Source organism: Pundamilia nyererei, unplaced genomic scaffold (assembly GCF_000239375.1).
Source record: "Pundamilia nyererei isolate P.nyererei 1_Seehausen unplaced genomic scaffold, PunNye1.0 scaffold00217, whole genome shotgun sequence".
NCBI classification, from domain to species: domain Eukaryota; kingdom Metazoa; phylum Chordata; class Actinopteri; order Cichliformes; family Cichlidae; genus Pundamilia; species Pundamilia nyererei.
The window spans coordinates 221422-245234 of NW_005187618.1; the positions used below are offsets into that span (position 1 = coordinate 221422).

The 23813-nt window shown below is 37.2% G+C and overlaps 1 protein-coding gene across 3 annotated transcripts in view; it reads left to right on the forward strand.

Moving 5' to 3' along the window:
* The window catches only part of unc5db (unc-5 netrin receptor Db), a 280431-nt gene that overhangs the window by 100289 nt on the left and 156329 nt on the right, over positions 1–23813 (forward strand). For all 3 annotated transcript variants that reach the window (XM_005748230.1, XM_005748231.1, XM_013914697.1), the window contains exon 2: positions 3943–4161. In XM_005748230.1, coding sequence (XP_005748287.1) covers positions 3943–4161 — 219 coding nt within the window. The remainder of the gene's footprint in view (positions 1–3942; positions 4162–23813) is intronic.

A 23813-nucleotide genomic window follows, 5' to 3' on the forward strand; every position in this document is an offset into this window, starting at 1 on the left:
GAGCCTATACAGCTTGGAGTAAGACAACATGCATGAAGAGGATGATGTGGACAAAATACTCATTTGCCTAATAATTCTGCACTCCCTGTAAAGTGTATGCCATCTCAGGGGGCGGGGGAAGCACCGAAATAAAGCACCGAAATGTGCGCTGCTTTTCGGTCTGGTTACTACCGTTTATGTCAAACCGGTACCCATCCCTACACATATGCACTGCACTGGTCACTCCACTTTATTGTCATTGATATTTATATTTAAAAAGTGCAATACTGTAATTTTCTGCTGCTCATTCCTGTGCAATATCCCATCTGCCCTCCCGTCATATTTCTTTTCAAGATTTTCTTATTTAATCACTAGTGTACATATATTTATATTTATAGATACATATATATTTAGTCATCTTTTCTCTTTTTACCACGTCTCTCTAATATTTTGCTCTTTACTATTTTTTTATTATTTTATTATATTTTATTATATTTTCTTCTACTGTACCATGCTGCTGAGTGACTGCTGCTCATCAAACACATTTCATTCCAATGTTGACTCTGTGCTAACTTGCATATGACAAATAAAACTTAAAACTGAAAACTATGGTTCCTCTGTAGGCCTATAGAAAAACCCAGACATTTTCATCAATCTTGGACACCGCGGACAGAACGTGAAAAGTGGACATGTCCAGTTGGTCACCCTAACTTAGACAAAATACTGTTACTGTTAGTTTTACTCTCTGTAGTTTTTAAATGCTTACATATACACACACACAGTTATTGTCCCTTCACACAAGACTCCTTTCTGCTTCTATGCGCCATCTTTGTTTACTCTTTCCCACCTATGCTTCTAGACTTCTGATTGGCCAACATTCCTACACGGTTTGGAATATATCGCCACCTGTTTCTTTGGCATGTTCCTAGCAGCATTTTCCTTCATTTTTGCGTTGACGTGTGGACGGGATTTAAAAAAAAAAAAAAAGAGGAAAATCTCAGTTTTCAAAAATACCGATGTACGTGTAGACGTAGCCTAAGATGAAATATCACAGGGTTAAATGTTACACATTGAGTTATATATCAAGACATCATATGATTAAATAAGTCTTTTCTATCGATTTTCATTAGTAATTGCGTTTGGCTAAACTGTAGGAAAATATTACAATTAATTCAAAAATATAAAACTTGTTCACAGTTATTTCTTTTCAGTCATGTACTCTTTTGAATTTAAACATGACCTAATTTAAGGACTGTTATCACACTGGGGATTCACGTAATAAAATGTCAGTACGGTTTGATTTACACTGCAAAAATGAGCTCAGAAGCAAAATACAAAAAAAAGATCCTGAATATTCCTGTGGCATCTCACTTTAACACTGCAAAACACAGCGATACTCCATTACAATATATTAATATACTGGCATTATAGTCTGTTCTCTGTCCCAGGACATTAAATACTTGTGTTCTGTCAAAGCTGTTTGTGATACCCTCTGGCTTTAGTGCAATGATGCACTGGGTCTAGCAGTGAGAGACAGGCCACACTCTTAACTCTTCTCACATCAGTGCTCGTGCAGGACCCTGTGGCATCGTGGTTTTTTTGTAACTGTATTGTGACAAAATGGAAGTATTTGACCATGATGGGATATTTTTTATGTAAGTTTTCTTATGAGTTATTTTTACTATTTCATTTTTTCACTTTCTTTTTTGATGTCATTCTTTGTAGTTTACTATTAGTTGAACACCTGTGTAAGATTGAGCTTGTCTGTATATTTGGGTCAGGTGTTTCATATCTTCCTTTTGAGAATGCCTGATAGAGTATGTATGAGGTTCATGTCAGGCATATTGGCTGTCCGATTAAGCACAGTAATATCATGGTCAGAAAAGCATTTGGTTCAGTTTTTGCTAAATCCTGTTGGAAAAGCAAAGTCACATCTCCATAAAGCATGTCAACAGATGGAAACATGAAATGCTCCTGGTAGATGGCTGCATTGACTTTTGGCCTGATAACATACATTGGATCAGCCAACACCAGCAGATGGCATGGGAATCATTACAGACTGCACACTGGACTTCAAACACCTTGGATTATGTGCTTCTCCATTCATTCTCCAGACTTGTAGTCACTAATTTCCAAATAAAGAGGACTTTGGAATACTGAGCCACATTCCAGTTCTTTTCTGGTTCTTTTCATTTTCTCTTCAAGTCAGGTTTACATTAGTATACTGTGGCACTTTGCAAACAGCCAGCCTTTTTAGTAAAGGCCTTCTCTGTCTCACCCTCATTGTGGAAGGTGTCAGTGATCATCATCTGAACAACTGTAAAGTCAGCAGTCTTTCCCATGGCTGTGTGTACTGAACTAGACTGAAATATACATGGTATTTATACTGTCTGAATAGCAATAATTCAATATTGCAGTAATTTGAGATATTGAGTTTGTGAGTTCCATTAAAGGGCAAAATTTGTTGTTTTTTTTTCAGATTTTTCTAATTAAATTTTTGGACCTGAAAACAACTATTTTTTCAAAAACCACCCTCCACCTTAACCATGCTAAAAATGATCCTACGTAGTTATGAAAATGTTTAAAGCTAGCTTTATACAGAATTAAAACTTTACATGAAAATTTAAAAAAAAAGGCAAATTAAGAAGTTATTGAAAACACTCTAAAAGTGAATGTTACAGTTAAACAAATCAGAAAAGATGTATGTGTAAATGTTATGCCCATAGTTCTGTATTATTTCCCAGCTTTTACAGCACTAAATACATCTGAGAGCCATGACTGAATATGGATTAACACATCACATAAATATGCCAGCTGATCAGTGATTGGATCTGAAATCATCATGTCTCTTGTTTCTGTAATTATTTGAAGGTGTGTTGAGGATATAACGGTGATATGACTACTTACAGGAAGTACATGTCGTAGCATTGTGATAGAGACATACTATACTGAGAAATGTCAGCAAACTGTATAATTTCCAGTCATTCACCTCCCTGTCTGTTTGTTTTATGTGTGGCTCTTCTATACACCCGCATCCATTCATTTACCCATTTAACAAGGACAACATTGATTGAGAGAAGTGGTGAGAGTGCAGATTCGATTTCAAGGGACAGGATTGGATTTGATAGCGGGGGCATAATAGCTCTCATTGGCTTTTATGGCACTGAATAGCTTAGCTGGAGCTGTCTTGATTCGACTGAGGTGTAATTCTGAGAAGGATCCCGGGGATGGCAGGAGCACAAACATCCTGTTCCCCATTGTCCCAGCCCACAGAACTCACTGTGCTTTACCCAGAAGAGATGGCCAAATGACAAAATGTGAGTCTAGAACCTTTCTTTGAAGGAAAAAAAAATACATATGAAGTGTAAGAGTCCACGATTCTAATAGTGCGCTTAGATCAATGAACTGTCAACTGTGCTCCCCACCATCAAAACGAAAGAGAAAAAAACAGAGTAACCTGCCGTGAATTGTCGTTAAACACAGGGCACGCTGGCGCCAGCACAAAGGCTATTTTTGTGTCGACTAAAATCCAGGCCTTGTGGCTGAGATAAGATGTATTCAGACTCCACAGCCACAATTTGGGTAATCAGTCTCCTCCTAATTCCTCTCCACTTGTTCCGCTCTGATTTCATTCATCTGCAAATTGCTCTGAGAAGAAGAGTTTTGCTCGGATGGGGGATGAATTGTGCTCTGAGTGTACTCTGCTTTTCTACAATATGTTAGCTTCTGATGAATGCCGATTTCAAAAAACACTGTCCACTGAGCAATCGTTTTAAATCTGAAAGTAGTTGCTGTTATCATCTTGTTTGTAAAATAAAATGCACTTTTCACTGCTAAATTGCGTATCCCCCTGATACCAGAACAATGATGTCTTTGTTTCCATCAGACTACCTGTTCTGCTCTTATTTTTCCCCCTTAAAGAAACAACTAGGATGGTGAAGTAACCAGGTTTTTGTGTTATAGGTGGTGCCACAGGTGATGCTCAACCAGATGCTGTACCTTCGGTACAGGGCACCCTGCCCCACTTCATCCAGGAGCCGGAGGATGCCTACATTGTCAAAAGTAACCCTATCAAGCTGCGCTGTCGAGCTGTGCCTGCCTTACAGATCTTCTTCAAATGCAATGGGGAGTGGGTTCATCAGAACGAGCACTTCTCTCACGAGTACAAGGACCTCAACACTGGTAAGACAAAGCTTTTTATACTTCCACACATGATGATGATAATAATAATAATAATGATGATATACACCTCCACATAAAGCTCTTGGTTTTAATGTTTAAAAAGTAACATAAACTTGTAAATTAATTAAATTAAGCAAATGATGCTATCTATCGAGTTTGTGTATTACTGAGCTTTTGAAAACTGTTCAGTAACACCAGCATTTACTGATATTTATTGTTAATAACTGTTATTTACTATATTCAACTACTCTTTGGTGTTATCAGAAGACAAGAAATGTAAACTTTTTGCTAAAGGGATTCGCATTTTACATGGTGACAGTCTGTGTGTTGAAATTGTTTTTAAGCTTACATAACAACAGTATTAATATTGTTAATTATAAAGTAAAAATAAGTCAGTTTTATTTGAATACCTGTTTTTCACAAAGGAAATTCAGCAAACATGAAAACAAAATTTGACAAAGAAAACTTGTTTTATGTCTCCCTCAGAAACATTATGGATAAACTAGATGATGTGTTCAAGTCAGATGATTGCATACGTAAACAGTTCTCCATTTTAAAGGTCTGTGCAGAGATCTCTGTCAAAGCAAACACTGGTGTTCCAGTTTAGTAGTTTTTTTTCCCCACGGTCTAAAATATCTTTCATTTATTTAGTTCGAATCATCAAAATGATTAAAGAATGTAGAAACAAAAGAAATCTAACATAATTTAAACTAAAACCTTGCCTTGAGTTGACTAAACTCTAGATAAACACATTTTGACTATTTCAGAAAAATGAGTAAAGCTCAACTACAACCATGATTATGTAAACTAAATTACAAAGTTACTATGGATATTTCAGCTAAATATATGTCAACTAAAATGATGCTGAAGGAAAGTTTACTTGAATTTTGCTGACACTGAGGAAAGTGCTATTGACCTACTCACTGGTAACCCTGACCTCAAGCAATCATATTATCTCATATTAATATTTATTCATTTGTTCTCCCATATCCTGGCATCAGAGACCATGTTAAATAATCATTCTAACAAAGATCAAAACCATCTTTTAAAAAATCAGTTTTGCCATATTTTCAGACCTTCTCGCCAAACCAACTCCTCTAGCTGGTAATGTGGGGAACCACAATGTTCTGAAGTCCACTGAGGCATTATAATCTCTGCAGTGTCTCCCAGAAACACCTAGAATTCATCCATGAGGCATCCTGGTTACTTGCCTGAACCAACTTAACTGGCTAAAACCATAAACCCATTTCAATTAAGAAGGGTCTTGGTTTGCATCCCAACTGGGGCGTTCTGGTGGACTTTGCAGTCATGACAGTCATGAAAATGACTTCAGGTCCTGACCACAGCAGCTTAGGCAGACCATCAAGAGAAATATCAGTGTGGCCTCAGATGATTTAAGGCAACAAAAGCAGAACAGCCTCAGTAATCATAGCTGGGCCAAGCAATATGTGAAGTGCTTATTTTAAGCTCCTTGCATTACTAGATGGAGGTTTATATACTGTACCACATCAGCCTGATTTCAGCTAGTTTCACATGAGCCGTCACTCACAGCAATGAAGAAGACCCATTTTTAAATGCTTTTTCTGGTATGATTGCACACTCTGAAATAGTGTTGCAGCAGCAGTTCCCCTTGACTGCAGCTAAATTGAAAATTAATAGTTAAATTGCATGTTTGATGCACATTTGATTATTAAATTACATTTTTGATTCATTTTTAATTTAGGAAGTGCTTCCTTTGAGCCCATTGAGTAGATGCTGGTTCACCGTGTTGTACTGCAGTTCCCTTGGGTGGAGAAATTTTAGAAGGAAACAGTCAAATAGCTTTAATTTGGAATGAACACAGAAATATGTGAAGATACTGAAACATTTACCTTCAAATTTTGATTCATAAACCCAACTTTGGGCAAACTCTAACCATGATGGATGTAAACCATGTGAGTCAAATTTCAAAGAAAACCCAGTTATATTCCATCTGGTGCAAAGAAGTTTAAGGTGCCATCTTCATACAAAAGCAACTTTTCTGCAACACAAGTAGAAAAATCCTTTCCATCAACGAACTGTGTCTGTTCTAACTTAGAATTTTTTCTTGTTGTTTATAATAGTTCACATTTTACATGAAAAAAACTCACTGAGGAAAAGGAACTTTCAACAAACTAAAATTATTTAACTATGCGGTGTCCAGTGTGTGGCATCCAGACAACAAGAGCTGACTTAAATAAATACATACAGTTTTACAAAATCAATTTTTAATTCACCAGAAATGAGATTCTTTCGGTGAATTTTTGCTAGAAACAAAGTCAGAAGCAGTGTGATCTCACTGCAGCAGCAACAACAAAATCACTCTTAGGGAGAATGGTTGGGTAGATTGACTGATGGGCCAACAAAGCGTTTCATTTAGACAAGAATGTTTGTTTGCTGCGAGTTTCCTACCAAGCAGAAGAAAGGCTGCCAAATTTCTGCCACATTGTTTTAACACCTTTAGAAGGAGTGAATGCCAGCTCAACAGCACTGACTTCCAACAGGAGGTTATAAAATGACTTATAAAAAACGGCATCACATCAACTTTGTGTAGTAGATTTGTGATTTCAGTAGTTCTTTTTTTCTCTGCCTATATATGGATGGTTTCCTTTATTAAGACAATGTTCCTTCCCTAGTAACTACTCTCCCTAGAAAGAGTTTGCCTCTCTCTGTGCTCTTTTTTCAGCAAGTCAAACCTAATAAATGGTTAGACTTTCTAATAAATGGCTTTTCCATTTTGTACAATAGTGCCCCTCTTTGCTGACATAAAATATCACTGTTTTATACAGTAGGCACCAGAGCATACATGTAAGCTACACATTAGCTAAGTTTTTTTTTCAATTGAACTGTAGAAGACGTGTTTTCCTCCACTTTCCTCCACAATTGTAGTCTCAGGTGTTGGCATAGGTTAATTTTTACAGTCTTTGTATAACTGTATCACTGAAGCATATGACTGCCTATCTTGGGTTTTATTCTATACCAGATGATGAAGAGTACATGCTGATAAAAGAATACTTGATTCGCAAAATCAAAGCATGCGCTTACATAACACCAAGATTCTACATAGACTCTACCATGCTGAATGTTCATACTTGATGTATATTATAAACTCTTACCATCCACTTGGTTGCTTTCAAACCATTTGGAGGTAGGATTATAGTTAGGTTAGGTTTTAGCCACATGCCACACTAGCAGAGTTTCAGCAACTAGATGACGTCCCTTTGAAATCAAATCTGTTAGGCGCAGTTTAGTTTTACAGCTCTACTGTAAGCTTTCAATTGGGGTATGCAAAATAGATGAAAATGACACATAAAAGGCTAAAAGTGAAGGTGACCTGGTGAATTTTAAGAGGTAAGTCTCTACTGACTAAACTGATTTTTTTCATTTGTTATTTTTAATCTTTCTCTTGCAAGTCCTCTGCACTTTATGCAAGTGCAGTTTTAAATTAGTTGAGTACCCCTTGGGTAACACTTTTCCCTCTGCATGTATCTCTGTAGAGCATCTGCTTTATTGTCTTGTTCCTCTTATTAAGCTTAATAAGTGGTATTCTTTGAAAATGTAAGAATTTTCAGAAGCATCAGTACATCCAGTTCAGTTCTAAATACCCCGACTAAGAGTTTAATCATTCCTAAAAGCCTAAATTGCACTTTCTCATTGCAGTCGTTTTTATTATTCACTGTGTTTACTTTACTGCTTATATGTTCAAAAATTAAACTGATTAGTTAAGTCATTTTATTTAGTAAAGTAAGTAAAGTAAAATTTTATTTATATAGCACCTTTCAAGATAAAATCACAAAGTGCTTTACAGAGGCCATGACCAAGGCTAGTCACTCAGAAACTATGCTGGCCCTCAGGCTACACCAGCTGGGAACCTTAAAATAATGTGTGAATACTGTTTAAACAATGTGTGCCACCAATACATGTCCAAATGATATAAGTGTCGGGCGAGGTTGTGATTTGAAGTGTGATGGAAGCAGTGGCGTGCCATACCAATTAAGTCCCATTAGCTTTTGTCAAGCGGAAGCGTGTTGATTAGAAGACCTGACTGAGGCCTCCTGAAAGGATTTCTGGCAAACAACAAAAGCCAATGTGACACCTCGGCTGGAATGCTCTGTGATTACAGGCTGCAAGAAAGCCGTCTTTCTTGTATTCATGAAGGTCTCTCCACAGAAAGAGCCTTTAATTGCTTCTGGAAGTTCATTATAGTGTGATTGCTGTGCTGTGAAATTGTTGTGAGCTTGATAATGGCAAAATGAAATTTGGAACTTCAAATTGTTTGTTGTTTTGTGTACAGTGGAAAAGTACAAGGGAAAGTTCACTTGGTGGTATTTGGCCCAGCTCAGTTCATATTCCACATCAACATCCAGCATCCAGCAGGAGGGAAGCTAATCAGTGGATTTGACAGATAAGAGTGAGACGCTATACCAAAAGCTTTTGCTGTTGCCTCGAGGCTACAGCATACAGCTGCTATGTTAACAAAAGGTTGAAGTAAATATCTCAAATTCTTGCTTCCGGAATTAAAAGGTTGTGGAACCTTTACAAATAACATATAACACCTTTCCCCTAACAACTAAAAAGCTGAATTCATAAGCAGTAATCCCTTGCTGAGATCAATACACTCAGGGGTCCTGCTGCTACACTTTTCATTCTTAGTCTGGTATTAAGGCCAGTTTTTGTCAGCTATTTGTTCTATATTGCTGTATAAATAAGAATACAAAGTAGAATGGCTAACTTTGTGTCTGCTCTCTAGTTGTCCAACATATCAAAGGTAACCATATTATTGTGACTGTAGAATCAAGTGGTAATTTCCACATTAAATAAAAAAAGACCACGAGAGTGTCTACTTCCACAGGTTCCCACATTAAAATACCTCGGTGGGTGAATTTTTATTTTTTTTGTTTTTACTGGTAGGTGCTAACATGGGGAGCTATAGTTAACAGTTGTCTGCTTTGCATATCAAAGTACAGGATTCTTGTTTGTGGCAGAATAAAATTAACTGACAAATAATATGACTTTCTGTGTGGTATAGACTGTCCAAGAATATGTGTTGAGTGAGTGAAATTTTACTATTTATGTTGATTTATTTTATTTAATCTTTCACTTAGCACTAATAACCACGTATGCGAATCTGTGCTTTACAACCATATACAGTAGTTCATGGTTCTAGCTTGCTAACCAAGCATTCTACAATCTCATCCAAATATGGTCACGTGGTTCCAAAAAAAAAAAATATATACTAATGACTAAGGCTTCAAAAACCATTGGGATAATCATGCCGTGATCATGATAATCTTAGAAATGTTTTGAGTCTTATAAAGATATGAATTAACAAGGGCTAGATTAGTACAAAGAATTTTCACATTTAAGCAGTGGCATTTCATCAGATTAAACAAAGCAAGCAGTGCTTTCATTTGTTAAATTATGAATTAACTATAATTAACTACATTTTTGGAAAGCTGTGTACAATTTTACAAGCCACACTGAGGCCCCATTACACGTACAACTGTTGATCAAGAAACCCTTAAATAGAAGATGTCTGACAAAGTGAAGTAGAATAAAATGATCTGAAAAAGAAACACATTAAACCACAATCTAAAGAAACTGAAGAAGAGATGAGAAACAAAATCTATTAGTCTGGAAAAGATTACAAAGCCATTTGTAAGGTTTTCAGACTCCACTCTACAAATGGAGAAAACATGGCTGTGTCCCAATTCAGGGTCTGCACGCTTGAAGTACGCGCGCTACGCATACTACGTACGGTGCGTACTATAAGTACGAGAAGTGCGGAAGTGAGAGGCTTGTGAAATGGGACGGTATACGCTTCGTCACGCTGTTCAGGTTGCCTAGCAACCATGATGCTAACCGCGAGACACGTTACATACAGCTTTGTTTGACAGAAATGAAGGAGAAAAATGTTTTGTTGGTCATTCATTTTTGTCATGACATCACATTGATTAGTTGAGTATCTGAGGCTGAGACCACAGGACTGTAAAACATGATAGTTGGGCTTCATTTCTGTGCTGAACAGTCATTTAAGATTAGTTAGTAAATAACAATTAGTTAATGTTGTTCATGAGACTAAAATCATCTCACTGTGGTAATGTAAATATAATATGGCCAATATTATAGTATTGTCAGATTATTATGATACATATATATATATATATATCATTTAATATGCTTTTGATTGAAATTGAATATTACTTACACTCTCTTAAATTAACTTCCAATAAAAAAGGTTTATCATTGATTGAAATTCATTCAGAAATGTTTAACAAATGAGCTGTCACAACTTTCAAGTACAAAGTTGTTGTGAAGTCTGTCACATCCCCCCCCCTTTTTTTCTTTTTTATCCTTTATTTATTTATCTTTCTTATTTCATTGTACTGTATATTGTTACTCTTATTTGCCTTGTATGTCTACTGTACAAACTGAACTGGAATGACTGACTGTTCGCTTTATAAGTTCAATAAAGTTTGGAAAACTGCCATATTTTGCGGCAACTGCCATATTTTGCGGCAAAATTATCCACACCCACCGCCGCGCTATGAATTGTGGGATATGTGGGACCACGAAGCGTGCACCGGACCACGCTTGATATTTGGGGAAATCGACGGCGCATTTGGAGTATGCATTTGAAGTACACTTCGAATTGGGACAGCCGTCGTCGCGTGGCGGTGACGTAACCGCACTTGAAATGCGAACTTCAAGCGTGCAGACCCTGAATTGGGACACAGCCCATGGAACAGAACTTTCCCAAAATGGCTCCAAGAACAAAAGGTTACAAAAGGACTTAGATGTTGCTCTGGTCACAGCCTCTTTAGTGTGTTGAGTTATGAACACTGACCTTATCGGTGGGTAAAAAGGTTTGCATCCCAATACATAAAACGAACAACATTTCATGAAAAGAACAGTCAAACATGGTGGTGGTAGTGAGATGGTCTGGGGCTGATTTCCTGCTTCAGGCCTTTGTGGACTTGCCAAAATTGATGAAACAATGAATTCTGCTTTCTCTCAGAAAATCCTCAAAAAGAATATCTAGCCTTCAGCCTGAACCTTAAACATATGTTATCTTTTCTATGTACTGTTTTGAGTAAAATAGGTTTGTCTGCTATTTTTAATTACATTTTACACAGCACCCAAAATGTTTTTGGAACTGATATATCGACTTATATATTATATTTTAGCGGGTTTTTAAAGATAATTTAATATATAATCCTACAGAACTTAAAGACCACATAAAGACACACATTAATCACTTTGGTTCTGGTAAAGGTATTAAAATACCAACATCACAAATGTACATAATCATTTGATTACATGCAATACCTACAAGTCCACTAACACATTACTCTGAGTTGCTTACACGAGGCCACTTATTAATATTCCTGTTTCCATGCTACAGAAGGCAGCGTGATTAATGGATGTGATACCTCCTCCACTACATTAGAGTTTCCCTCCAGTCCCCGGCCTAAACCTGATCATGTTGAGATGCTTCTGTCATAGCTTTGAGGCTATCTTTGTGCAAACACCATAGTTAAACTGTGCTTGGAGTCACTCTTTTTGGACAAAGAGGGAAAGACAAGTACATTTGTAAATTAACTTTATTGTTCCACAAAACACACAGGAAGTTGGTAGCCTCAAATGTGTTATTCTAGACATTAGTGTTAACTCTTTAAAGTGTAAGCCAAATACAGAAATATGTATAGTTTTTGATTTGTTTTGCCAGTTAGAATGATGGTTTTTAGAGCACTTTGATTATAGTTAGGGTTAGGGTTTAATAGCATGTTAAATTAACATTAGTAACTGAGGGGGCCAAATAAAGCAAAAATAATGAACAGTATTAAAGAAAAATGCATACAATACATGCAGTTGCATGTACAAATGTACTTTATCTATTTGTAATTTTCCATTACGTTACACTTTACCTTGTCCCAATCCAGAAGCAATTTCTGTCTCTTAGAACCTGCATATACTGGGCAGTTGCTATTGTTTTAATGACCTGAATTCATATTTTAAATTTAAATATCTATTAGGTTGTTTATTTACTCAACTACTCATCAAATGAGTTGTAGAGGGGCTGGAGCCACAACCTGCAATTCAAATCTCCAGTTAACCTAATATATCTTAATATGTCTCTTGGACTGTTGGATGGAGCCTGAGAGGCGGACCCATACACGCACAAGGAGAACATGGGCAAAGATGCAGACTGCGCACAAACTCCAGCGATTTTCACTCTGTGGCCTTTCTAAAAAAATAGTATCCTCAATTAATGAAACAGGGATCCTGTAAGGCTTCATCTTTATGGAAAAAGCTACACCTAGTCTTCAAATGACACAGAGACACGTCTCTCTCGCTTTGTGGCAGCATCTCTGTTGTGTAAAGAGCAGAACAAGAAGATCTGTAATTAAGCAGTTTATAAGTGTTCACATGCTGAGAGAAGAACGACAAACACATGTTTTTAAAATATCCCTCATTAAAATCAGCATTTTTCCTTGACAGATGAGGGGCTGGGTTCTTTGGATTTAAATGTATATCATGTCTTTTCATTGTTCAATAATAATTGAGAAGGAAACATCTCTTTGTGATATTGTGACCTGAACTGACTCTACCAATACTACTACTACTAGTAGTAGTAATAATAATACTGCTACTAATAATAATCGTGAGATGATGTTGTCATGGACATTAAGATTTCTTTTTCAGAAGCTGTTTATTTTAGGTTGGACAAGGCAGACTGTAAATTAGAGATGGAGCTAATCCATCTGTCTTTGGTTTCCCAGCCCATCTCCAAGGAGTAGGTTTGTCAGTGCAAGTTATTTTTATTTTTTTCTTCTGAACCTCTACCAGTTATTAAGGTGTAGCAGTGATGTCCCAAACAGCTGTGGACATCATGCCCCTGGTCATAATGAAACATTTCTCTCATTATGTTTTGTGTGACATAATTTTAATGTCTTGCAGTAAAACTTCAAAAACATGGACCAGAATATGCAAAAACAATTCCTTTGTTCTTAATTTCCACTCTTCATCCACTGGACCCAAAAGATAAAATCAGGTGATAGAAATGTGTTTACAATCCAGCACCAGCATCATTAGTTAGATCAAGTGGGCAAACATTGTTATTGTGAATGGAATCCAAGCAAACACAACAAAACATGCATGTGTACTTTGGTTCCCGGTACATGGAGGTATTCTTGTTTGCTTCACAGCTTAAACACTGTGGCACAGTGGCTTATTGTAGGTAACAATACATGCAAACCTTGTTTTTATGAGAAAAAAAAAAGTGTTTCTGACATAAAAAGGGTATTGTTCAGATGCGGAGATGCTTTCTGTTTTAGTTGTCATACAAAAAAATGTGCTTTTAGATGATTGACAGGCTTTTTTGACATAATGACCAGCTGCAATCCCCATAGCAGAGGGTTCAAAGCTCCCCTGGGGTCTTTGAACTGGAGTCAGAGAGGAGGGATTTTGATGAGAAGCAGGGACTACTTGATCTTGCTCTGGTTTTTGATGAAAGATGGCACACCCCTTCACTGATCAAAGAGATCTTTCAAAATTGTTTCTGTTGGTGTGATGAGTCCAAGACATATCACAGGTGCATATACCTTGTTCTGTCTTATAGGTTGGATGTTTTGTTCCAATCCTGTTGGTGTCCATTGTTTTTATTTTGTTAGAACACCTCTCAGTTTAGTTTAGTTTTGTTCCTGTATTATTTTGCACATCTTCATTCTATAGATGAATAACTTATCTCAAGCTCTGACTTAGACCTTTATTCATTCACCCACAAAGCCCCCACTAATTTTACAGTACATGTATTTCTGTCATTTTCTAAATTGCTCGGCACATCAATGAGGCAAAGGGTTTTTTTTCTGTAGACATTCATTTAATGCCATTTAAATTAATTTAAATGTAATATTTAAAAAATAAAAATACTTGTTACAAAAATAAATACTCAGTGTCATATCATTCATCAACAGTATTATAAAATGCTACAAAAAACACTGTGCAAATAAAAACTGGAAATTAGAAAAGAAAAAAAAAGGAAAGAAGAAAAAACCTGCTGCAAACAAAATGATATTAAGTTAGAACTGAGGATATTTTTAGAGAGTAATTAGTAATATTTAAAGATTACATTTCAAAAATAATTAAATAAATGATAAGGACATGTTAAAGTTTTAAACAATGAAATAAGCCAAATCCGTGCATACAAGGGTTTCTCTTTATGACAGAGAATCATGATATGCAGTATATTGCATGATTACATATTGGCCTGCCTAATATGCCAGATGCACTGACATATTATTACCAAACGCTGTGTAGCCATGGTAACCACTGGCTGTGATTTGAACCTCAGACTCAAGTTTGAGGGGATAGAAGGGCAGAACTAACACCATGATGAAGCAAATTAAAGCTATCCATGTAATAGTATACTGAGTACATTCTGTCTGTTAAATTGAGTTACATTAAAGGGCATGACTGATACTGAAATTACACACTGATTACGGTTTTTAGCATTTTGAGCCGGATGTCAAACTCATTTTAGTTTACAGCCACATACAGCCCAATTTGATACCAAGTGGGTTAGACAAGAAAACCACTGAGTAATAGCGTACAAAATGAAGGGATGAATGAATCAGTGAGTCAATGAATGCCTAAATTGCCCCCCCCCCCCTTTTTTTTTTTTTAAATTATTAGCAAAACAAACAAAAACCCACCATGGAGTTGAGTTTTCTTAAGAAAAGTAAGTGCAGTCAGTCTACTGTTATCACAGTGGATTTACAAACACAATGCATTTTGGAACTAAGCAATATTACTTTCTGATCCTGTCTTTCTGATTCTAAAGACTTAACCTGATTCATAAATACTTTAAACTTTTTGTACATTTCCACTCCTACAGTGGTAATACCAGTGTCAGCAAACCATGAGTTGGTCGTGTGTAGTTATAGGTTCAAAGGCAAAAGGCTGAAATTACATTAATTCCCCAATTTGTAGCCTTTATTATTACAGCAGGAGTTTCTGAATCTCTGGTGGCAGCAAAATCTAAGTAAGAAGTTACATATCCACATAGACAAGCACCATTCCTATAAATAATTCAATAACACACATGCTTTAAATGGCTACATATATTCAGCAAGTAATTGAGCTTCCTTCACTTTTTTGCTCCACATCTTGGTGAGGAGGCCACCGGGAACAGGTGAATACTGCTAACATCTGTAAAGAACTCGATAAGGAATCCCCAAGCAATAAATATGTGTGCCTTTTCATTTAGCTTCCAATATCGGTCATCTCCATAACAAGAAACAATAATGCATGGAACAAATAAAACCACCCATATGGAAAAGATATATATAAATCTTATAAAGTTTGTATCTGTCTTGTGTGAAACTTGTATGAAAAGCATACAAGAGTGAAAACAGATATAAGATCCCTCGAAAAAATTATATAAATGGAACTTGTATGTTTTGGATACTTACTAAAATAATATATGAAAGTGGCCACTTTCATGAGTAAATCATATAAGCCTTATATGATTCACTATATGAAGCAAGCTAAAGCTGATGCAAGTCTTTTAGAAGTTTTTCCTATTACTTTTCCATATGGGCAAGGCTCAAGCTCAACACAGACACAGAATTCCCTATAATCTGGAATTGTATGTGTCTTTCGGATAGCTACACAAAAATCTTTTAAATATAAATTGAATACTTTTCAAAATCTTATTTTTGTTGACCTCCAGTCGTTCATATGCTTGTGAGTATAGTAGGTGTACTTTAGTATGATGGCATCTGTGGCTGAGGAGGTATAATCGGATACCCCAGCTCCTTCAGTCCGTACCGCAGTGTCACGATTCTGAACTGCAAGTTGTCCTTGATGCAGTTGTGTGTGTGTGTGTCACAGTTACAAAAGTGCTTAAAGATTTTGAAAAAAAGTGATAAATTTAACATTTAACCTATGTAACACTATATACAGTTTACTGAGAAAGGAAGGGTCAAAAACATTTGCAGTAATGACACGTGGTTGACCTAATTCTACATATGCTACATTCTTTCAAGTCATGCATTGGTTCACTTAATTAAAACACATTGATTAATGGAATCAAACGTGAACTCAGTAGAGCTAATATCAATTTACAATGAGACTGGGTAAACGTAAAGTCCAGTGCTAATCAAGACAGCTATGACGTTTTAGTGATTAGCACCAGCTCACCTCACAGCAATTAGATTTCTGGTTTCTTGTTGCATTCTCAATTATCCAGGTAAGGAAATCCCCAAAAAGTTGATCCTGTTCATCTGGATGTAGCAATTTCAACAGGAGAAAACACTGGAATATTTCTAACATTTTGAGTTATTTTCCAGTGTTAGAAAATCAGCACTGCTCAGTGTTAGCTATTGTTAATCTTCAAAACTGACTAGGTTACTTTTAAACATATAACACTGTCAAAAGTGTTAATTTAACACTCAACAGTGTTGTATTTAACACTCAGAGGTGTGGACCCATATAGACACTCTCCAGTGTTAATTTAACACTCAACAGTGTTAATTTAACACTGGAGATTTTGCTGTGTACCGGTACTGGTTTTATTTTGTTGTATTTATCCGTGATATCTTAAAGGCCGGTCTGTGAAAATATTGTCGAACATAAGCCGCAAAAAAGGTTGGGGATCGCTGCTCTAGTGGATGATGAGAGTCAAACCATAAATACTGATCCGTATGCATTGGTTTATAGAGCACATCAACTTTTAAATGTCCTCCATTACTGATGGAAATCTCACAGTCTAAGGAGGCTAACCTGTCATTTCTCATATCATCCCTGGTGAACTTGATGGGTTGGTCCACTGAGTTAATGTGATCATTGAATTGTGGTACGTACTGACACCCAGGTGTCATCCACATACCTTAACCAATGACTTGGTGCTGTTCTGGGGTAGGATAACAAAGTCCTCTTTGAATAATAAGGGTATACACATCCTCGACAGGGAGGAACCCTGGTTTAAGCGGGAAGTCAAGGAGGCCATTTAAGTGAAAAAGGAAGGACGATCTCTGAATTGAGGAGGGGGCCTGAAAGTACATCTTTCACCATCTTACAATGCTGTGATTGCAGCCATCCCCCAACTCTCTGCAAATGGTACTCATTGACCTGTTCATTGTTCAGTTATCAGTGATCATTGATCAATGGTCTTTGATCAGTGGTTGTTGATCCATGCTCATGACAATTTGAATATTAATGAAGAAACTGACCTCACAGCCAATTGTTTGCCAGTGATGGTAGCTTCATGTACTGTTTATAACTGGTTGGGGAAGCCTGCAGTCAGCTGAGACTGAAGAAGTCACTTGGATGAGTGATGAAACGTTTCTACCACTGCAAACGCTACATTCAGATGAACAGAATGAACTTTTTGGGGATAGATTTCTGGTTCAAATCCCAACCTTTCTGTTTGAAGTTTGCATACTCACCTTGGTAGGCTCTTTTACAAACTGGAAGACCTAGAAAATGTTTATAAAAAATGTTTATAAAAAAAAAAAATCCCCCTCTCGCCCCTGGTCTATCCTTCAAGAGTCTAGCTCCCAGTCCTCTAGTAGAGCTTAAAGGTCCTGCGCAGTATCTTAGCTGTTCCCAGGACTGTGCTCTTCTGAACAGAGATCTCTGATGTTGTTCCTGGAATCTGCTGGAGCCACTCGCCTAGCTTGGGAGTCACTGCACCTAGTACACCGATTACCACTGGGACAACTGTTGTCTTCCCCCTCCACATCTTCTCAAGCTCTTCTCTGATACCTTGGTACTTCTGCAGCTTCTCGTGTTCCTTCTTTCTGATGTTGCTGTCATTCAGTATCTCTATGTCTATCACTACGACCGTCTTCTTCTGTTTGTCCACCACCACTATGTCCGGTTGGTTAGCTGCCACCATTTTGTCCGCCTATATCTGGAAGTCCCACAGGTATTCACTGAGCACACGATCAGTGAGGGCATCTTCCTGATGTATTCGTGGGTGTTTGTCGTCCCATCCTGGACCTTAGTGCTGACACTCACCAGTCCCCGGCCTCCTTCCTTAAGTGTGTGTGTGTGTGTTTTATCAGTTACACTGTGTGAATGGCCTTCTGTAATGTGGAAATCCAGTAGAACAATATGAGTGTATAAGCTAAGTGTTTGTGTGATGGCTCTACTGATGAGGTTTACCTTTTTACAATTGTGAATTATCTTAGTGCTGTGATGATGACTTTCATTGCTGCTGTTGGGTATGTAATATAAGCTTATCTCTAATGAGATCAATCACAAACATTACCCAGGTATGATCTAACCTGCAGCATTTCATTAACTAACTGTGTTTCAGAGCTCAGAGAATATTTTCCCCCAGCACTTCATAGTGCTATTTGTTACATGCTGGAGTACACTGAAGATAGGCATGTGTGCAGTTCAGTTGCACCTTATTTCTACAGTTATGTTACCAGTGCTGTGGTGGCATACAGGAGTGAAGTATGACTAACCACGTGATCAAATGTTGGACTACATATGTAGCCTGTAAAATCATACATTTCTCTTGCTACATCTCATCTTCACCCATCTCCACCAGCCATATAAGTGTTGATGTCGTATAGTTTGTCCACCAAAGGGAACACTCTATTTCGTCCGGGCTCTAGTTGCAAAGAATGGGTCAGATATACTGTACATATGTCTATGTACAGCATATCTGACCCATCAAGGCTAGTATATATATATATATATATATAAGTATATAGTCAAGGCTTACTTCCAAGCTAATAATGGCAGCTTTGTCCATTCATTGTTTTTATTGGCTTTCTTACAACTCATGCCTTAGAGATGATTGGAATCCCTAAAGCTTAAAAGGTAAATTAAACAGATTAGTCTACATTTTTAGGAGAAAATCAACACTGGAAACCTCGAACTTGTAGATCTTGGCTATGTGAACCTTAAATTACTGGACAGTATGGTACTATTTAAAAAAGACTTATCTCCTCAATAATAGAAATGGGTGGTTAGAAGGAACTCATAACAGGAATTTAGGACTCAGTGAGGTCTTTTCCAATGACCTTCATGTACCTCCAGGAAATCTATGAATAATTTAAAGCCTCCATGGGTTTTATGTAACTACAGCTATTCTGATGGTATATGTTTAGGTTTCAAGAGATCGTCTTTACTGTTAATAAAACCAATGACTTCTGTTTCCATTAAAATTACATTCAGAGTATTTATGTTGTGTTTGATATCAGTCACTTCATCAGAGGATTGTTTGAACACATAATTAGTCAAGTGAATCCATCTGTTAAGGGCTAGATAAGTTGGAGCAGCTGTCTAATTTGTACAACTGTCTTTCATGCCTTGTATTCTATCAATATATCTGAGACTAAGTGTGTGAGAAAAAATATATATATATACATACACACGCACGCACACACACCTAGAGTGTGGACTTTGTAATTCAGAGTTCTATAGGCTAATACTGTATGTATAATGTTCTCTTCACATGCTTTAAAGTCAGACTAGTTAATGCTGTTCATTTCCTCTTTCATCAGTTATGCTCACTGCATATCATTTTGAGAGTGAAAACTGATGCATATTTCATATTCATTAACTCAAATTAGGCTTGGCTTGTTCATCAGCATCCCCACGTCAGTAAGTGCCTGCTGCCATTGCCACTCTTTACTGACTGACAGTCCAAACCGCCCCTCCTTTTCCCAACCTCTTTCATTATCCATGCCACTTTGCTATCTTCCATTTCCTTTTAACGTAGTTAGAAAAATTACAGGGCATTTTATCTTGACTTACTATGTCTCTGGGTGGCGATTGGTTAGCTTTCACTACAGTCATCTCACTTAACTGCCCGTGGTGCTGCCAGGCCAAGTGAAATTTCCTTTCTACCTGCTGGCTCAAGTGGATTAACAATTAGAAGAGCCCGAGGATGTCCTCACAGTAGCCCTTGGCTTATACCCACCATATATCAGTAGTAAACGCAAAGGCACAGATAAGGGCGGTCTGAACGGGAAGGCTTTGTCCTGCCTCAGTAATAGACAGCAACATTGTGTATTGGATTAGTTCGGCTAATCACAGGAGGAGATCAGTGAAGAATTGGAATGTTATTGATTAGGACATGAGCCCTCAATGCCACAAGGAGCACCTGATAACATCTCTTATTTACCAACTAGCCTGATGAATCACTAGGCTCTGATAAAGCTGACAATGCCCTTGAGTTCCCTAGCAAGAGATGCTCAGGAAGGACCATGTATATCTGCAATGTGTGCTGTGTAACACCCAAGGACAGGACTTTTTTAAAAATAGATTATTCCCATCCCATCAATAAAAAATGTTGTAATGAGATATATTGGTAAAAGGGAGTGATGAGCAGTATAAAGAGGTTTTAAGGTATATAGACATATTTTCACACTTTATAGGATGAGACATTACACTTTATGTCAATATAATTTAAAGTTGCACTGATACTAGAGATGGACCGATCCGATATTACGTATCGGTATCGGTCCGATACTGACGTAAATTACTGGATCAGATATCGGAGAGAAATAAAAAATGTAATCTGATCCATTAAATATCAAAAAAGCACCTCACAAAACTTGCGACACGGCGTAACTCGGCTCATAACCTTAGCACGTCGGAGCAGTGTGCTCACGTGATAGAGCGGCTGTGTGTATTTGCAGCCTCAAACCAGCATTTCATCTCCGATGAAGTTATCTCAGAGAGAAGTAAAGCAAGTGTGTAAGTTCATCTCTGAATGTTTGTAAAGCATTCCCACGTTAAGCTTAACAGCCGATATGTGGAGCGACTGCCTCTTCTTGCTGCTACTTCAATCGTGAAACTGATTAACGATCAGCTGATCGGCTTTTCTGTCGCAAGTCCGTCTCTCTTGTTTGTTTTTGGCCCACTTCATGCCAGAAAGAGGAAACCAGCGGCTGAACAACAGCAGCACGTTTAACCTTGATAAGCTGTTGTTAGAATTTATTTAATATTTCTTTCTACACCAGGATCCTTTTCTATGCAGCTGACGGCTGGTAAGGGCGATAGGGCACGAACACGGAAAAGGGGGGCACAAAGACATACTTTTCTTTCTTATTCTCATTTAAAATATCTAGCTTTTAATAAATAATTATCTGACACCCAAAGTTTTAATTTGATGTAAAATGTATAGAAGTCCATTACTGTATATAGTAACTGTTAAGTCTAATATACCCTAGTAAGCTATACTACTTTTTCCTTTGGGAAGATACCATCTATGCAGTCTGCACTTCTGTTGAAGAAAGATGTTGAATCTATTTAATTATTCTTGAAAAATAATTGATTTCTGTGCATTTCTTTTTTTCCACACTGCATCAAATTAAAGTTGATTACGTCGATTAAGCATCATGAGGTGGAGGGTGGGGGGGTGGTTCCCTATTTTTTTTTGCTGGGAGTTTGCAACCCTATTAGTTAGGTTGCTTAATATTTCTGCTAAGTACGCTTTAAAACACCAGAATAGGAAGGATGGAGTAGGTTTAAGTTTATTAGATTGATCAGTGTTGCTGAACTATGAAATATTTTGGGTGCAGTGTATTTTTTACATACAGGTATAACAGAATAGCTTTACTGTTGTTGTTTATTTAAACTTGAGTATGAACTTATACAAAATGCAGCAATATATTAAAAAAACAGTTTTATTGATTAAAAAACACTATATCGGATTCATATCGGTATCGGCAGATATCCAAATTTATGATATCGGTATCAGACATAAAAAAGTATCGTGCCATCTCTAACTGATACATAAAGTCATGCCAGGGTCACCATCGCTTCTTTCTTTGACTTTCTGGGCAACTCTGTCATAATTTTCACAAGTTTTCCTGATTACTGCCAAGTTACCGCCAAGACGCAGAGTTTAGAAACGTTCTTCATTCAAAATGTGCAATCAACAAATTTAGCACCTTTGTAGACAAACCTACTTCTTCTTTTTACTTTGTTTTTGTTTTGTGATCACTTTCTCCTGTCTCTAATATTTAGTAGTTTGTAATAGCATTTCGATCACTATATTAGTGATGGGAATTCTGGCTCTTTTTAGAGAACCAGCTCGTTCGGCTCGGATCACTAAAAAGAGCCGGCTCTTTCAGCTCCCAACCGGCTCTTCAGGTTGGTATACTGTATATAGGTATATATGTTTATATATAAATATATACGGTGGCCCCTAGAGACAAAGCATGTACAAACACCAAAGCACATTTCTAGCGTTAACTGAACTTCCAAAACAGAGCTACTTAGATGACTTAAATTACACAATTGAAAGCATATGTGTATTGTTTGTGTATTTATACACAAGCACTCATATATATATTCAAATAATTAAAAAAAAAAAAGTTCATTTACCTGTTACTACGACACACCAAATCCAGTCGTTTGTACTTCCTGGCTTGTGTAGCCTCTAGGTAACAAAAGCTCAACACTGCGCCTAGCATCCTGGAGCACTTCTGTTTGTGTTTTGTACGTGCTTTGTCTCAAGGGGCCACCGTAAATATACTTTTATTTATTCACTCCACATAAAATGCAATAAATAAATCTGTTACGGCCCTAGCCTATAATACAAAAACCAAGTATTTACATTTCAACTTTTAACTATTTAAATTTTCAGCTTTTTCCTTTTAAACAAATTTAAAGTGAAACAACACAAAACACTGCAAACCACAACACAATTAAATATAAATTAAAATATGAAAACAAAAAGAAGATACACATTCTCTGTCATATGCATGAATTAACTTTCTGAATCCTTTATCATCCACAACTGAAAGTAGCTGTGGATGACTACTATACCTTTCTAATGTGACGCTGTTGTCCCTGGCTCTGTTTCTCTCTCTCTCCCTCCCGCTCTGTTCCTGTGCTACTGCGAGTGTAACTACCGCCCCTCCCCCCTCTTCCCAGCGCAAGCACAGGGCTCGAGTGCGGAGTGAAGCGGAAAAAAGTGCGAGAGAGAGAGAGAGAGGGTGAGAGAAAGAAGAAAAAAAAAAACACGGCTTGCAACAAGGATCCGGCTTGGTCGTTCACTTCAAAGAGTTGGCTCTAAGAGCCGTTTCGTTCGCGACCGACACATCATTTATCTTTTCTTACATGGTTTGTTGTCTGAAACGTTTCTGCATTTCCAAATCGTGAAAGTAGTTGTTTTGCTGTCGAATATAAACATGAATATTTACTTGTATTAAAATCCAACTCAGAGTAATTATGATGCATATAACAGGAATAACTTCATCAGAGGGCTATTTGAAGGCTGCACAATTAATCAAGTAAATCCATCTGTTGAGGTTTGGATGATTTGATAAATTGACAGTTTTTACAGCATGCTTCTTCTCTGTTAATAACTGTGACATGTATCTGAGACTCGAGAATGGAAGAAATATGAAGGGAGCTATATGAAAAGAGTATTACCAAGGCTTAAACCAATATGGGATTAGGATTTGATTCAGCAGTGTTTGAATGTCAGTCAGTAAATCCTCTAATGGATTCTGCCTAACCCTGCCATAAAGAAGGAATTTTATTAGTCAGACATTCAGTAGGACGTTCAAGGGTCCCATGATGATAACGAGTATGAAAATATAAAGGACAATATACAGACAATGGCGTGTCCAGCGGGGTGGCCTGGGGGGGCA